Genomic DNA, 17884 nt, shown 5'->3' with positions numbered 1-17884 from the left:
CAGTGTCTGGGAAGATGGCATCCCAGATTTGGGCTTCAAAGTTTTGGAAGGTATGCCTTTGGTCCACTTGTCTAAAAACAAGCAAAGGTAAGCCAGCCCTCTGACATACCCTGATATTTCTTCCTCTCCCTCCAAAACAGATGAAAATCCTCCTTCCCTGAATATTTTCACAGGGGGAAATGGTTCTGTGAAAGTTGGATGAGAGAGAGATTTTCTGAACAGCTCTAGCTCTTGTCATGTAACTTTTAAAAAGTTAAAAGTTTAAAAAGTTAAAATCATTAATAGGACTGGAATATCACTTGTAGTTTAATGGAGAGATAAACATTTTTGATTATTATAAAAGATGCAGGAGGAAATGATTAATGATAGGACCCGCGACGGGGAAGAGGGGAGGCCAAGAGATTCCTTGGAATCTTGTCTTAACCATGCGGGGCACCCGGGCGCTAAGCTCTCAGGGGCGCCAGGCCAAGAGTCTGGGGCCCGAGAGTTGGAGTCCGGGGAAGAGCCCGCCCATCGGAGACATGTGACTGTAAAGTTTTAATCGGAAAAACCAAATAAATAAATGTATTAAATAAAAAGGAAAGAGGAATATATTGGACACACCTTGATGTAGTACCCGTCATGCACACAGCCACACCTTTCCATTGGCACGCAGGTTTCCCCATCAGACACGAAGCCAGCAATGCACTGGCAGCCTTCAAAGCATTTCTTGGTGCACAGGGTGGGAGCAGAAAGGCCTGCACATGTAAGGTCACAAGACCTGGTGCACAGCTCATATTGGCTGTTGGCAGGGCAAGTAAGGGCTGGAGAGAGAAGGGAAACACAGTGATACGATTGCCAAGAACAGTTTCCCTGATTCTCATGCAAGTAAGGAGGATATCAAGGGACAATTCAATGGAAGGATTACAGTGGTACCTCGGGTTAAGTACTTAATTCGTTCCGGAGGTCCGTTCTCAACCTGAAACTGTTCTTAACCTGAAGACCACTTTAGCTAATGGGGCCTCCCACTGCTGCTGCACCGCCAGAGCACGATTTCTGTTCTCATCCTGAAGCAAAGTTCTTAACCCAAGGTACTATTTTTGGGTTAGTGGAGTCTGTAACCTGAAGCATATGTAACCTGAAGCGTATGTAACCTGAGGTACCACTGTAATGGCAACTGAACAACTTCCATTACAGTGGTACCTGTACAGTGGCAGCAAGAGGCCCCATTAGCGAAAGCACGCCTCTAGTTAAGAACTGTTCAGGTTAAGAACGGACCTCTGGAACTAATTAAGTTTGTACAATGGTACCTCTAGTTACGAACTTAATTCGTTCCGGAGGTCCGTTCTTAACCTGAAACTGTTGTTAACCTGAGATGTGCTTTTGCTAATGGGGCCTCGTGCTGCCGCTGTGCCGCTGGCACACGATTTCCATTCTCATCCTGGGGCAAAGTTCTCAACTCGAGGTAACTCTTACAGGTTAGAAGAGTTTGTAACCTGAGGCATTTGTAACTCGAGGTACCACTGTAGTATTGTGCATTTAAAGATGCTTTTTTTTTCACTTACATATGCGTTTATTCATTTTTAAATGCATGCCCAAACACAGTATGTGTATTTTTGTCCACATTACTTGGCTGGAGAACCGCATAGCAAAATTCAGAGGAGAGCAAAGTTTGTTTCAGTTTGTGCACTGTTAATGGAAAGTGTGAAGTGGTTAGGTTTGCCTTTAAATGCAAACTGAATTGAATGTCTCCTCCATCCCTAGGCACTAGAGAGAGAGAGGGCAGGAAACAAGCCTAAGGGCAGTGTGTGGGGCTGGAGGGTTAAATGAAGTGATTAGCCCAATGCTGTTCAATGAGTTTTGTTTGTTTGTTTTGCTGAATTAGGATATGAGCCTGCACCTCTCTAGCCCTAGTTCTATGCTCTAACCACTGCACCGCACTGTCTGTCAGGAAGGAGGTGGAAAACCCAGAGAGCGTGAACAGAGAGGGGACCTGCATTTGGGTCCAGAACGGCAGAAAAAGCTGAGGAACCATAAAATGCTGCAGGCCTATAGTATATGCTGACCACCAATGGAGAAGCAGATCCACATATAAACTTACGGCAGAAGGAGGCTGTCCTCCACGCCTTGATGTTTGCTCCAGCTGCTTGGCACACAGCAACGTAGGCCTGGAGGCTCTGGCAGAGGATGTCCTTTGCCCCATGGGCAGCACACATGCCATGGAGGCAACGGTTATAGTACTCAGTCGGCTTTACCAAGGAGTGGCATTCGCTGAAGGGGCCTGACGCGGCTTGGATCAGCCCACAAGAGCTCTCGACCTGGTACGGCTTTGTCTCTGCAGCATCACACAAGGGACATTTCTTCCCGCAGCCATCTGAACAGCCGACATTATTGAGCTCTACTTTCCAGGACGCCCCAAACTCTGTCACATTCCCAGTGCTCTTCTCATCGGGTAGTTGGAATTCGTCGCTCCTGTCACTGTTGAAGTTGCCACAAAGGCCACACATCTGACCTTGGTACACGCTGGGAACAGATACCAGAATGTAACGGGAGGAATCATAGAGGACCTTTAGGCCAAAATCTGTCTGCAGGACAATATTGTTCCCCTCCTGATTTACCCAAATGTCTCTCCTGTCTATCACCAGCGGCAGGGCGTGCATCTCTCCATCCACCTATGCAGATCAAACAGAAGAGAAAAGAAAAGTACATGGGCCATTGTATTAGAATGAAGACAGACAATGGTGCAAGTTCATGTGTTTCTGGATACAGCAGGGAGGGAAGCACGACCGAGTCAGTCAAAGTGTGGGAACTTCCTGTCCCCAGGCCTCCATGTTTGTACAAATTTGAACATCTAATAAGGAGATGCATGAGCAGTAGTTACCACTTTGTACATTGCAGCATGTCTGTCAGAGTCGCCCCTATGTCCCAGCTCACAGAGGACCAACGCCCGGCTGTAGTTATATACAAAAGTCTTTATTGACGTTCAGTTTCCATTTCAAAGCCACAGCGTGCAGCTCTACGTCTTAAACCCTAGACCGGCGAAGCTCCGTCTGAATCTCCTCCCCTTCCACACCAGTTTAAGACCCTAGCCTTGCTCCACCTCTTCCCTAGCTCCTTCCTCCTCTGGGCCCTCCTGCCCGCTGGGGTTTCATCCTTTCTGGACTCTTCTGACGCTGACCCCCCTGATTCTTGCCCCTACTTCCGGCGGGCTTTAGGACCTGGCTCCCTATCCGGGCTACCTGCTGTGCCGCTCGCCTGTACGTTTGAACTTGGCGCGCGCGCCCAACCGGCAACCTTCCTCTTGACCGTTCCCCCGCTCTCCGATGGAGGCGTGGTCAATCCTGACTCATCTTCTCTCGCTGGTGGTGAATCCGCTGGCCCCGATACCTGGGACTCCTCCCCCCCACTACGCTCTGGTGGGGAAGCTGGTCCTGATTTCCAATTGCTGCTCTGGGAGTCCCCACTGGCCCCTTGCTTCTGGGGTGTCCCCCTTGGGGCCCCCCTTGCCCAGGCCACCGGCGCCCCCTTCTGTGAATCTTCCGATTCGCTGGAGAGGCTCATGGAATCTCTCGGGCTACTGTCATCTTCTCCTGCGCTGCCCTCGGATTGCTCCCCGTCGCTCTCCATCGCCTCCCCTCCCTGCGCTCCCGCTGCGTCCCTGACAATGTCGTTTTGTAAATGTGTAATTGTTTTTAAATTGCTGGTTCTATTCATACCTTGATAAATTTGATGTAGACATTTGATTTTGTCTCAGTGAATGCTTTGCATTGTTTGATGTAAACTGCCCTGATAACTGAGCAGTACACAAATCATGTTAAATAAATCTACAGCTTAGCCAAGTCTACCCAGGCATGTAATTTTTAAAACATGTTTTTTTAAAAATTTACATCTGTTTTCAAATTGCTGATTTTATCTATATGTTGACACATTTTATGCCCATTTGTCTCTAATGTTTGATTTGAACCGGTATTTTATATGGTGTTACATAAACCACTTAGAAGTTTTAGCTGATCAAGCGGTATATTGTTAAATAAATAAATAAAATACACCAAGAATACAGAAATGGGAAGCCTGATTCACTCACACTTCCTCTTATCCTGCTGTAACCTGCAATGCTGGATGGAGAAATAGTTAAGAACCATATGCTGAACTTTTACGTTGGTGACAGGACCAGCATCAGTACTCTGAAATATCAGGCAGATGTTGGGGTCATGAGATCTACTGGTGCATGCCTTGGGACACCTTTTTTAAGCATTCCTGTGCACCAGTCAGTGCTGAGCAGTTGCGTGTGTGAACTGCCATCTTAGCGTCACTTCGAAGCATTGTGGGAAATATAAATGGCAGCTAAAACCAGACACCAGATGGTGCTTGGGATGTTACTGTCTGCTGCTTCTCCTTCCTATAGGGGAGGGGACCAACCAGAAAGAACTTTGTTCAAGGCCCCCCCTCAAACCTGGAGACAGCCCATCCTGGTGGATATTCCATACAAGTTCTCCACAGTATCTCAGTGGCAGAGCATCTACTTTGCATGCAAAAGGTCCCAGCTTCAGTCTCGAGGTAGACCTGCTGGCCATCAGTGTAGACCAGGCATAGCCAAACTTGGACCTCCAGATGTTTTGAGACTACAGTTCCCATCATGCCTGACCACTAGGGGCCCTGTTAGCTAGGGATGATGGGAGTTGTAGTCCCAAAACATCTGGAGGGGCAAGTTTGCCTATGCCTGGTGTAGACAATAATGAACTAAATAGACCAATGGTCTGACTCAGTGTAAAACAGCTCCCTATGTCCACTATTTCTTGGACTGGGCTACAGACCTTTCAGACCTGGGGGAAATTAACGACGGAAGATCAGCACTGTCCAGTGGAAAGGTAACAGCACCACAAGGAAGTGGGAGACTTTCACATAGTGTCTCTATGTGATGTTCGTATGTGGACAGGAAGGAGACAACTTCTAGCAGATGAACAGAACAAGATACCTACCAGAACCTTCCAGGTCATTCCTTTCACAAGACTGATGGCGTAACCATGCACAGTGACAACAACCATCTTTGGCACAACTTCACTGTCGCCTGACCCCTCATTCTCCACTACCACTGAAAAGTGTGCAAGCTCGGGATTCTTGCTGCAGACTTTGGCCAAGGTGTAAGTGCAGGAGCCAAAGAAGTTGAAGGTCTGTCCATCAAAGGTAAGGTACTGGGTTCCTCCAGCCACGCTGCATTTGCCGCAGCTGGTGGAGTGGCAGCCTTGGATGCCGTTCTCCACCCTGCACTCCTCTTGGGCCCCACAGGAGACCTTCTGACACTCCACAGCTCCGTTGTCTCCACAGCGGCATCTTTCGTGGCAGGAGGCGCTGGGGACAAAACTGTCTCCTTTCTTGTAGTACCTGCCTTGGTACACACAGCCACAGTCCCCGACAGGGACACACTGGTCTCCGCTCAGGACAAACCCAGCATCGCAATAGCATCCCTCTTTGCAGGACATTTGACACCCATCTGGAGCCGAGAGGCCATGGCAGGTGACAGGGCAGCCATTGCCACAGAGATCATAGCGGGAGTTACGGGGGCAGGAAGGAGCTGAAAGGAAACATCAGAGACCATGAATAGCTGAGGAGGAAAAGATGGGGTAGGGGGGTATCAATGCTAGGTGTTATCTTAGCCAGGTGGAATCAGCCAGGACTTTCTGTTCTGTCATGCACACACACAAAATCATCTGAATTAGTTTAATTTTAATAATCCCCTTCCCAACTTTGCCAGCCTGATTTTAGGCTAAAATATATGTGCAGTGTATTATTCCTGCATTGCAGGGGCTTGGAATAGATGAACCTTGGGGTTCCATCACAGAATTCTATGATTCTATGTTCGCCCCATCTATTACTGACCCCTTGTGTTGTTGGGAACCATGGTTTGGCTGGTTGTTTCACCCACAAATTTAAGTTTAGTAAATGTATAAACTGCATTTTTAGAAAATGTTCTTCAGAATAATGTAAATAACCCATCTAAAGGCTAATTCAGAATATTAGGTGGTATCGAACTAAGTCATACACAGAATAAACTCAATAATATCAATGGGTTGTACCCAATGCCAGTTCTACTCTGAGTAAACCGAAACCCGACTAAGTCAGGTCCATTATTTCTAGTAGATTTACTCTGAGTAAGTTAGATACAACCCACTCAACTGGTTATATAAGCCCATCAATTCCAATGGGTCTACTCTGAATATGAGAAGCCCATTGATTCCAATGGGTCTACTCCAAGCATGATTCCCCATTAAATACAACCACACTCCATGATAGTCTAAAAAGTTAGCTTGAGAACAATCAAAGCACCGCAGCACAAACTCTGCATGCTAGCAGCAATTTTAAAAATCACTGTAGCCCAATTTAGATAAGTGCTATCCTGTTGAAGCAGATCCAATACTTACTGCATAAGGAGGCTGATCGCCATTGCCCGATCTGGATGCCTTGAGCTTGGCAGGCTGTCACGTAAGCACTGATGGCACTGCAGAGAGTCTCATGGTGGCCCTTGTATCGGCAGACATCAACAACACAATCCTCGAAGTAGGCTGTTGCATCTATAGCTTTGTGGCACTGCTTGAATGGCCCATCCTTTCTGATGAGGATCCCGCAGTACCAGTCCTCCTTGTAGGTTTGTTTCTGTGCTTCTTCACACACAGGGCAGTTGCTGGTGCATCCATTCCCACAACCAGGGATCTCGCCTATCTTCCAGCTCTCTGCAAACTGGTTGACATTGGCTGCTGGCCTCCCGCCCTTCATGATCAGATCATCACTGGAGTCCTGGTTGTCATTGCCACAGAGGCCACAAAGTGCGTTGCGGTAACTCTTGGGAACAGTGATGTGGACCAGTCTGTTCCAGCCAAAGGTCACGGTCAGATCAAAGTTGGTTATTACAAGGACATGGGCTCCGCTGATGTAGGCCTTCACCTTATCTTCGTGGTAGAAGGGCAAATCCACAAATACTCCATCCACCTAGAGGAGACAGAGAAAATGTTGCCAAGGTGCCAAAATATAGCCTGCCAACCCAAAGAAGGTGATAGAGGAGGGTGGATTAAGAACTTGACCAAAAGGTCTGTTGCTGGGAAGGAGGAACCCATGGCACTCCAGATGTTGTTCAGCTTCATTTCTCACTACCACAAGCATTGCTCATGCTGACTGGAGAATAGGGGAGATAATGAGTAATTGTGTGGAGTTGTGAGGGTTGTTAAGGTTTAGATACAGGAATATTGTCCATGAGGGATAGCTCAGTCAGTAGATAATGTGACTCTTAATCTCAGGGTTGTGGGTTTGAGCCCCACATTGGGTAAAAGATTCCTGCATTGCAAGGGGGTTGGAATAGATCCTCCTTGTGGTCTCTTCCAACTTTACAATTCTGTGCTTCTAAATGAACTAAATATGTCACAGCCTATGCTTGGGGGAAGGGCCTTAGGTGTTTTGTGGAATATCTGTCTTGCATGCAGATGATCCTAGGTTCAATCCCTGACACCTCCATGTGACTTGCAGGGTGAGTGTGAAAACTTTTCTGAAAACCTAGGCCACTGATGCCAGTCAGTTTCAACAGGACTGAGCTAGATGGGTCAATTGATCTGACTTAATTTGAGGCAATTCCCTATGTTTATGGCTGCCTTTATTTTGCTACTGTAGCTGCTGCTTTAAGACCTAAATTATGCCGATGGAAGCGAAGGCTCAGAAAAAGCTCAATATGGAGGCCAAATGGCCAAAATATTGGGAGATTTTGGAACAGGAGGGTGAAAACTGAAATTGCAGAGTTTTGAGAAATTAAAAGATAAAGTGCGAGACTGGCTTCATTATTATCAAATAAGGGAGGTTTACAACTTGGACAAAAAAATTGGTTTCCAGGTGGAAAAATCAAAATTGGAAACAGAACTGTTAGATCCCAAAACTAAGATATTATCAAGAATGTATAATTTGCTGTTGAAATGGAATACTCAGGATGAAACGGTTAAATCTGCTATGATAAAATGGGCACAAGATGTTGGACATAACATAATGTTTGCTGACTGGGAACAGTTGTGGACCACAGGTATGAAATTCACGGCATGTAATGCCCTAAGAGAGAATATTATGAAAATGATATACAGGTGGTACATGACACCAGTCAAGCTTGCAAAAATATATCATTTGCCCGATAATAAGTGTTGGAAATGTAAAGAAAATGAAGGTACATTCTTTCACCTTTGGTGGACGTGCCCAAGGATTAAGGCTTTCTGGAAGATGATCTATAATGAAATGAAAAAGGGATTTAAATATACCTTCCTGAAGAAACCAGAGACCTTTCTCCTGGGCATGATCGACCAATTGGTGCCAGAGAAGGATAGAACTTTCTTTATGTGTGCAACAACAGCAGCAAGAATACTCATCACAAAGTATTAGAAGACACAAGATCTACCCACCTTGGAAGAATGGCAGATGAAAGTGATAGACTATATGGAATTGGCGGAAATGACTGGCAGAATCCGAGACCAGGGAGAAGAGTCGGTGGAAGAAGATTGGAAGAAATTTAAAGACTATTTGCAGAAACATTGTAAAATTAATGAATGTTAAAATGATGTAGGATTGAAATGAGACGGCTTTAGCAACAAAGTCAAAAGAATATGTAAAAATGGATTGATAATTAGATGACAACATGAAGCTCAATATGTTAAGATATAAAATTAAGATAAAAACAAAGAGGGTAAGGATTTGCTGAATTAACCATGTGAACTGGAATACAAAAAAGGGAGGCGTGAGGAGGTTAGGAAAATAAGTAAATGAAATATAAGATATGAAAAGATTGATTCGTTTTTAATGTTTTTTATTTTTCATCTATTTTTTATGTATTTTGTATTTGTTAATTTGTATTTTGTATCTTTGCTTCTTATTTTCACTTTTTTCTCTTTTTATTCTGTAACCCTTTTTTGTCTATAAAATTTCAATAAATATCTTTAAAAAAAAATAAGACCTAAATTATGTATGTAAGTAAATACTACTTTTCCTTCTTCACAAAAACAATGTCTATGTGCAGCTATTATTTTTAAGGGGGAGAAAAGGGGTAATACCAGGGAAAATACAGTCTGCCTTAAAGCATCCTGGATCATTGTTTCGAGGAGGTTAAACCAACTTTGTCTTTGCTTCCAAGTTTAAGCTGCAAAGGATAGTGCACTGCTGATCTCACTCTCGTGAGCAAGGAAAGATAGTAGCTAAACAATATATCTTCTCCTAGTGCCTAAATCAATTCCTAAAGGAATTGCATCCCAATGACATCTGGAGGGCCACAGGGTCCCCATGCCTGCACTATCCCATACAATTTCTTCTCCCTATGTCCCCGATACCTTGATTGTGTGAGGGTGCTCCTGGCTGATCGTAATGGTTTTGTTGTAAATGTCCAAGGTAACCACAGAAGAGAAAGGCATCGTCTTACTGCCTTGGCTGTTCTGGATCGAGATGGTGAACGGAGTGAGAGTTGGGTCCTTGGAGCAGAGCCCAACCAGCTGATAGACGCAAGTGCCCGAAAAGTCATATCTCTTCCCATCGAAGGTGGTGTAGTGATGGTCCCCAGTTGCTGTGCAAGTGGCATAGCTGATGGGGTGGCAGCCCCGGATGCCATCCACCGTCATGCACCTTTCACTAGCCTTGCAGCTGGCTGGACTGCACACCACCATGCCCAGGCTGGGATCACACCTGCAGCGAGAGCCACAGGTTTCATCGGCCCAGAACTCCTCCTCCAGCTTGTAGTAGAGGCCATTGTGAGTGCAGCCACAGCTCTTCACGGGGACGCACTTGTCAGTGCTGAGCACGTAACCTTGGTCACACTGGCAGGTTTCCACGCAGGGCTTGTCACACGTCGAAGGAGCAGATCGGTCAGAGCAGCTGGCTGGGCAGGCGTTTCCACAGGCCTCATAGTGGCTATTCTCAGGGCACGACAAAGCTGAAAGAGGGCAAAGCAACAAAGACTTTGCAACGAAAGGAGAGATCAAGTACCAGCACTGCCACCTCATGGCCATCTACCACTGACTAACCTAGGTGTCAGAGACCAGACTGAGGATTACAGCTCTGATGAGGAATGGTGGGAACCTTCCCCTCTTGCTGCTCCTGACAGAAGCTCCCCAGGAACAGTGGAGCTGTATAGATTTAGAGAATTGGTTTGCAGAGGGGCATAGTTCGGAGAACAACAGCTGGGCAGAGCTGAGCGGGGAACAGCTAGGAGAGAGAGATAACTGACTCCCCTTCACTAGAAAGTGTCCAGAGATTCAGTTTCTGTGACTTCTTTGGAAACTGACCTAGTCCACTCCTGCCATAACTACGCGCAGAGCAGAACAAAACGATCCTTCAGATTTCAATCTTCAAATTTTGAGTTAGTTTTTGGCTCAAAAAAAATTAACATAATTTGTTTTAAAATACAGATATATTAGAATACAATTAGAATGCATATGTTGAGAATATATGCATTTTGATATGTATTTTGTAATGAAACGTATGTTAAAAATGTATTTCAATATGAAATTTGTACAGCCCCCACCTCTCACTCGAGGAAACTGTGAGTCGCATGAGGCAAAGCATGAGCAGAGATTCAGTACACCTGAAGGAGCATCTCCACCCCATTGTTCTGCCCGGACACTGAGGTCCAGAGACGAAGGCCTTCTGGCGGTTCCCTCGCTGCGAGAAGCCAAGTTACAGGGAACCAGGCAGAGGGCCTTCTCTGTAGTGGCACCCACCCTGTGGAATGCCCTCCCACCAGATGTCAAAGAGAAAAACAACTACCAGACTTTTAGAAGACATCTGAAGGCAGCCCTGTTTAGGGAAGCTTTTAATGTTTAATGGACTATAATATTTTGATATTCTGTTGGCAGCCGCCCAGAGTGGCTGGGGAAACCCAGCCAGATGGGCGGGGTATAAATAATATATTATTATTATTATTATTATTATTATTATTATTATTATTATTATGACTTAGCACTAAACCAAACCATGGCTGAGCCTTGGGTAGCATGGCAGCAGCTGCAGGGCTGTGCGGGGAACAAAGCAGCCATGATTCCACCCAACACACACTCTGCAAGCCTGCACGTTTGTTCTTTCATGCTTAGTCATGGTCTAGCTTAGCAAAGCAGACCAATGAAACTTTGTTAGGGATCAGCATTTGAGGACTGGGAGCACAATGCAGGGGAGCTGCTTCCCTCCCTGACTCATTCTCACCGCAGCCGCTCCGTGCTCTCCATTCGTGGATGACCACGCCTTCCTTGCGACAGTCAGTAGCATAAGCTTCCAGCGCTTTGCACAGGATGTTTTTGGCCCCCTGGTTGAGGCAGACGTCATAGAGGCAGCTGTCAAAGAAGTTGTCGGGGCTCAGCTTGCCATGGCATTCGCGGAAGGGTCCCTCTCCCAGCTGGGTGAGAAGCCCACAGAACTCCTCGCTTCCAAAGAGCTGCCGTTGGCTCTCTTCACACGTCGGGCAGTTCCCATCACAGACGTCCCAGCAGAAAGGGTCGCGGTCGTTCACCTTCCAGCTCTTAGCCCACTCCACCTCAGAAGCAGGCTTGTGGCCTGCGGGCGTCACCATCTCGTCATCTGGGTTTTGGTTGAAATTCCCGCAGAGGCCGCAGATGGTGCCGTAGTAGCTGCTGGGCAAAGTGATCTCCAGGATCATGCTCCAGTCGAAAGTCACCACCAGGCCAAAGTTGGTTTGCAGCACAGCGTTTAAGCCACTCTGGAAGAGCCACAGCTTCCCGTCTTCTAAAGTTACAGGCAGGCTTGTGATGATACCGTTCAACTGTAGGCAGGGGAGAGAAAGTCGTCAGTACACTAGTTTCTCAAATAGCGCCCTCGATTGACAGCTTAGGACCCTGACACTGTCTCCCACTGCCTGCAAAACTGCCCTTTACATGAGCATCCTTGGCACACATGTTCTCCAGTCCCTGTCATAAACACCCCTCCTGGACCAGATATGTACCCTGTTTGTAGGCAAAAATAAAGTCACTATCCAGGACCTGGGAGACCAGGGAAATAAATGCAATAACTAAATAAAGGTAACAACAACAACAACAACACCCACAACAATGGTTTGTTTGTTTGTTTGTTTTTAAGTTGTCGGAATTCACCATATAGTTGTTACAGTAAGTACATTTTAACATTTCGGAGGGGGGAAAGCTGCTGGTATTGCATACCCTTGAGTAGCCCAGAAAATAAAGCACTGAATAATAATCAGGGATTTTTTTGCATTTATATTTGTTTATTTAATATGTCAAAATGATTGTTTGCTGTATCTGTATTATGATGTCCTATGACATTCATACATCCATATTCATTCATACACCCATATAAAATTCAGTGAATATAGCATTTATTTTTCCATGCTAGGGTTGGGCAAATATGTTGGTTTTTGTTTCTCTCCGTTTCTCATTTTCCCAGCATAATTTTATTCCCCCAAATTTCCACACTAGTGTGTGTGCCTAAGCAAAAGGAAGTGTTGCCGGGAAAGTGTATGTTCTGGGAAGAGTCCCGGGGGCCCAATGGATAGGCTTGCAGAATCACATCTGTCTCTCAGGTTCACTATCAGGAACATCCCAGAGGGCTTTTCTCCTCTGTAGCATGTCCTGATGTATGTAGATTCCCCTTGGGATCCTTCTCAACTCCACAGTTCTGTAATTCTAAGACACCACTGCAAAGACTCACCCGGATTCTGCCCGCTTCCTTCCTACGGATGGAGATGCTGTGCCCGTACACATAGATATTGGCCTGTCTCACGTAGGACATGGTCTGGCTCCCCCGGTGATCATTCTTTGCCTCCACCGTGAATGGCACCAAGGTGGTGTCATTGCTGCAATACTTGGCAATTGTGTAGGTGCAGGTGCCCTGGAAGTCAAAGTCCTTCCCGTCGAAAGTGTGGTAGTGCGGGTCTCCCCAGCCCCAGCAGGTCTCGTTGTAATTCGGGACGCATGTTGCTCTGCCATCCTCCAGCTTGCACGTCTCCTTGGTCCGGCACTTTAAGGCTTTGCAAGGATCTAAAATGAAAGAAAGGAACCATTGTGGGCTCGATGCAGGAGCAGAAGCCTTTGGCAAAAGAGGTGTACATCAGCGCATGGTCGTTGAACACATGACGCCCTATGGTGACAGCCCCGGTCCATTTCAATGACTTGTGAGTGTATGTGGTCAGATGGTTGTGTTTTGGGACTGCTCCAGAAGTTAACCAGAACTTCTATGATCAGAGCCAGATGTTCTGAAAGGCAATCCACGTACAACAGTGCCCTATGGGCATAAACATGTGAAAGACAGACACGCGATCCCAGAACACATTAAGGTATGCATTCAATGGCAACTCCCCAATGGACGCTCAGTGTGTGCATCACCACAGCCTTCATCATGCCAAGTGCTACATTTATTACTCTGCATGCAGCAGTCCTGATGGGAGCTGAGACTAGGGAGGGGCAGATCTGTCAATTTCAGTTTTTCTCAGTTTCTCATATTTCCAATCTTAAATTGTTTTCCAGTTTATGATTTTTTAAAGAAGCCCTCATGAAACCAGCATGCTAGTGTACATTTTCCCCAGTATGTACCTATTTATGCAAGTTTGCTTAATATGCACACTTTTGCAAGTAATTTCCCCTACTATTTTTGCATGCCGTATAATATTTCTGCACTACTATACATGCATTTTACATACATTTTACCTATTTGTATGCATTCCGTACACATTTCTAGATTCAAGCTGTAAATCTAGGATAACGTCTTTCCATTGCACATAATTTATATTATTATTATTATTCACTCATTCTCTGTGCTTCTTGACATTATGACCATTTTTAATTGTTCTTAATATGCTTATTTTTAATGATTATATTTAGTGTTGTTCATTTTGGACCACTTTGGGCACAATTGTGGAAAAGCGGCTTACTTCTAAGGCTTCCCTGGAGGACTGCATTGCAAAATTCAGAGAAGACTGGACACAAAAGGATGGCTTTGTTTCAGTTTGCATGTTGTTTCAGGATGTGTGGGTTAAGTAGTTTCATCTTAGAATGCAAACTAAATTGACACCCCCACCCCTTCCCTAGCTGAGACCTGGGTCAGCCAGGTCCTCAAATTGTCCTTCTGAAAATGCATCCAGCCTCTCACCTTTATTGACGCAGCTCATGACCCCATCCTGGACCTCGCAGGCCTCATCGCTGGTGCAGCTGTGTGACTCGCAGGTGACTCCCCGGCCTGGGATGCAGCTGCAGATTTGTTGGCATTCATTCAGCAGGACCTTCTCATGGGGCTGCCGGCGCATTTGCCAAGGGGAAAGCAAACCGTTAAATGACCAACCACCATAGCCTTTACTGGTAAGCACATATTTCAGTTACGTGAAGGCCAGACTGAGGAACAGGTTCCCAAACCATATGTGCTCTACCTGCAATATCACTACCCCCTCTTGCAGATCATTCTAGAAAAAGTACTCAAGAATCTAGGCTCCTATGTATGGATATATTATGGGTACAATCTGCTAGTGTGGTGTAGTGAATAGAGTGTTTGACCAGGACCTGGGAGACCAGGGTTCAAACCTCCACTTGGTCATTAAGCTCACTGGGTGACTTTGGGCCAGAGATTCAGTGGTGGAGGAGGAGAAATGAACCATCCATGAGTGGAACCTGCAAGAAAATAGTAGCAATCCTAAAGGGGTGCTATTTCCCCAATCTCAGTGCCAATGTAGCCATTTGCAGGTTAGAGTCTGCCTTCTTCTGGAAGATAAGAGAATACCTAGCCAACTACTAAATGGCCTTGGCCCAGTATACCTGGAGGAGCGTCTCCACCCTCATCATTCAGCCCAGACACCAAGGTCCAGCACCAAGGGCCTTCTGGCGGTTCCCTCACTGCGAGATGTAATGTTACAGGGACCAGGCAGAGGGCCTCCTTGGTAGTGGCACCTGCCCTGTGGAACACCCTCCCATCAGATGTCAAGGAAATAAACAACTATCTAACTTTTAGAAGACACCTGAAGGCAGCCTTGTATTGGGAAGTTTTTAATGTTTGATCTTTTGTCGTATTTTTAATATTCTGTTGTGAGCTGCCCAGAGTAGCTGGGGAAACCCAGCCAGATGGGTGGGGTATAAATAAACTATTACTACTACTACTACTACTACTACTACTACTACTACAACTACTGAGTTCTGTTTACTGTTTGCCAATGCCTGGTGCTTGTGTGATACAAGACTTTGGATAGCCACTGCATGAAGAATACAAAACTGGGCTAGGCTCAGTCATACAACTGGAAGGTACCTCATAGGTCACCTAGTTCAACTCCCTGCCAAGGCAGGAAATTCATTGCTACAGCCTCCCTGATAGGTGGCCATCCAGACTCTGCTTAAAAACCTCTAATGAAGGAGCAACCACTACCTTTGTGCCATCATCATGTTCTTCCAAATGTTTAGGCTACATCATTTTTTCTCTCGGAATTTGAACCTATTGGTTTGTGTTCAGCCCTCCGGAGTAACAGAAAATAAATGTGTGTCATCAGAATGAACCTCTGAGGGCCACATTCCCTTCTGGGCAATGTTCTGAGGGTCACATGCCAGAGGTGGACTGGGCCCAGGCAAAAGTGGGTGGAATTTAAATATAAACTAATTTCACCTTTGTACAGTAGTCTAGTTCCCACACACGCTCACACATTCCTTTCTATCCTCCATCCAGACAAGAAAGAGGCATTATGAGTTCAAGGACACATTCTAGCCAGGTAAAAACACTCAAGGAAGGCATGAAGCAGGGCCAGTGAGGGGGTGTGGCCTGGGGAGAGGGGAGTGTCCTGGATATAGTCCAGAGGGGCAGATAGAGAAGCCTGGAGGGCCACATTTAGCCCCTAGTGCTAAGGTTCTCCACTCCTGGTTTAATAGCCCTTTAAATAGCTGAAGAGGGTACTTCCTACCTTGCACTTGTTCAAAGCAATGCAACACTATCTCCTTTAGGGGAAAGCACCTTATAATATGTTCCATTGTCATTGCACCCGCAGGTCTCCACCGAGACGCAGCCGAGGCCATCAAAGAAGAACCCGTCATCACACTGGCAGCCCTCTGCGCACGTCCCAGGGCATATTCTGGAGTCAGTGATCCCAGCACAGTGAGTGGAGCAGAGATCAGCACAGAGTGAATACTGGCTGTTTGGAGGGCAGCTGAGAGCTGCAACAGAGAGAGGTTTGAAGAAAAAGGTACATGACAAATTTTTAAAAAGATTTTTATTATAATAATACTACCTCTAGTTTTCAGTACTCACGACAAAAGGATGGACTCCTCCAGGTCTGGACGGGGATCCCGGCTTCTTGGCAGGCAGATGTGTAGCTCTGGATATTCTGACACAAGGCCTCGCTGTCCCCATTGCCCAGGCACACATCGTAGATGCAGTCGCTGAAGTACACACTGGGGTCCACCTTTGCATGGCAAGCACTGAAGGGGCCGTCCGGTGCAGTGAGGATCCCGCAGTAGTGGCGCTGCTTGAAAACCTCCTTCTTCTTTTCCTCACAGACTGGGCAGCTGCTCCCAGAGCATCCATCTGAGCAAGGTCCAACTGCCCCAGGGACTGGAACCTTCCAGGCAGCACCAAATTTAGCTACATCAGAGGTTGTCTTGCCATCAGGAAGCAGGAAGTCGTCTTCCTTCTTCCCGTTGTAGTTCCCACACAGGCCTTGCATTTGGTTCCGGTAGCTTCCTGGGACGGTGATTGTCACACGGTAAACCAGGTCATAGCTCACAATGAGACTAAAGTCGGTTTCTATCAGGACTTTAGTGCCATGCTGATAAGCTCTGAGACGGCCACCAGAAAATTCAACGGGTAGGGAATGAAACACTCCGTTCACCTGGAAGAAGGGGACATGTTGTCTCTAAGGGCAGATGTTTAAAGGACACAAAACTGGTCTCAGGGATCTTTGACCCTCCAGCAATAGGCCCTTCTCTCACAAGTATTGTTGAACTCCACCCAAGTTGACATTTTCAGAGGATTTGCATGCACAGGGGCACCTTGTGAATGGTACAACATGTAACAAGCTCATGAGCAAAGTTATCTTTAAGATCTGTTGGAAAGCAGATTCTTGTGTATAGACATATCCACTCACAAGGATCCATTCACATGCAAATCTAGTGTGCAAATTGTATTATTTGAACTTGGCAGAAGGTCATACTTCCTGGATGCTAAGGAAGACATATTGTATTATAGCCGCCCCATCTCGGAGTTGCTGAATTGGTGGCTCTTGGGCTTAAGACACTCATCACTGGTTATTTTTGAGTAGTGCAACCCCTTCAGCACAAAAACTACAGGACCACAGCTTAGTGGTAGTGTCCATGATTTGCATGCAAAAGGTCCCAGGTTCATTCCCCAGCAGCTCCAGGTAGAGACTACCTGTCTGAAATGCTGGATAGCTGTCCTATGTCATTGCAGAGCAAATAATACTGAGCTGGATGGACCAAAAGTTTTATTCAGTATAAGGCAGCTTCCTTTGGCCTAACCAAGGTCAAATGCATTTGTGGTCTTCTTGGGATATATTAATGTAGAATTAGAGCCATGATTACTGGTCTTTCCCCCCCAAGTCTGAATTTATTCAGTGAATAGATCTCATGTTCAAACGTAGCAGCTGAATTTTTCATTGAAATGATAGGGCTGTAATTTTTCATTGGCTTAAGCAATAGCTTTATTAATCTTTAATTGACTTAAGATGTTCAGGAGATAATATATACAGCTAGCTATGTTTGCCTGAGCTCCTGGCCATTGCACTTTGTGTACAAAAGTGCAAATATATGTTAGCACCACCAAGGAGATAAAATTGCCAAGTGAAACTGAAAATGACAAAATTAAAAATTCAGAGAGGATAGTTGTGACCCTTATTTTAAACATACACATGTGCGTGAGTGAGTGTTAGATAGAATTCCTTATAATTAGCTGT

General features: G+C 45.8%; 1 protein-coding gene across 1 annotated transcript in view; it reads right to left on the bottom strand.

Moving 5' to 3' along the window:
• LOC310850526 (IgGFc-binding protein-like) overlaps nucleotides 1-17884 on the bottom strand; it is a gene marked incomplete at its 5' end in the record, with an annotated part of 37976 nt that overhangs the window by 2661 nt on the left and 17431 nt on the right. The window contains 10 exons of the mRNA XM_083752047.1: nucleotides 604-803; nucleotides 2081-2651; nucleotides 4959-5551; nucleotides 6399-6963; nucleotides 9324-9919; nucleotides 11185-11758; nucleotides 12661-12989; nucleotides 14098-14239; nucleotides 15931-16130; nucleotides 16225-16804. Of these exons, the coding sequence (XP_083608173.1) occupies nucleotides 604-803; nucleotides 2081-2651; nucleotides 4959-5551; nucleotides 6399-6963; nucleotides 9324-9919; nucleotides 11185-11758; nucleotides 12661-12989; nucleotides 14098-14239; nucleotides 15931-16130; nucleotides 16225-16804 (4350 nt within the window). The remainder of the gene's footprint in view (nucleotides 1-603; nucleotides 804-2080; nucleotides 2652-4958; nucleotides 5552-6398; nucleotides 6964-9323; nucleotides 9920-11184; nucleotides 11759-12660; nucleotides 12990-14097; nucleotides 14240-15930; nucleotides 16131-16224; nucleotides 16805-17884) is intronic.

Source organism: Podarcis gaigeae, assembly GCF_964106915.1.
Source record: "Podarcis gaigeae genome assembly, chromosome: 8".
In the NCBI taxonomy this organism is placed as follows: domain Eukaryota; kingdom Metazoa; phylum Chordata; class Lepidosauria; order Squamata; family Lacertidae; genus Podarcis; species Podarcis gaigeae.
This window is presented reverse-complemented; position numbering and strand designations above follow the sequence as displayed.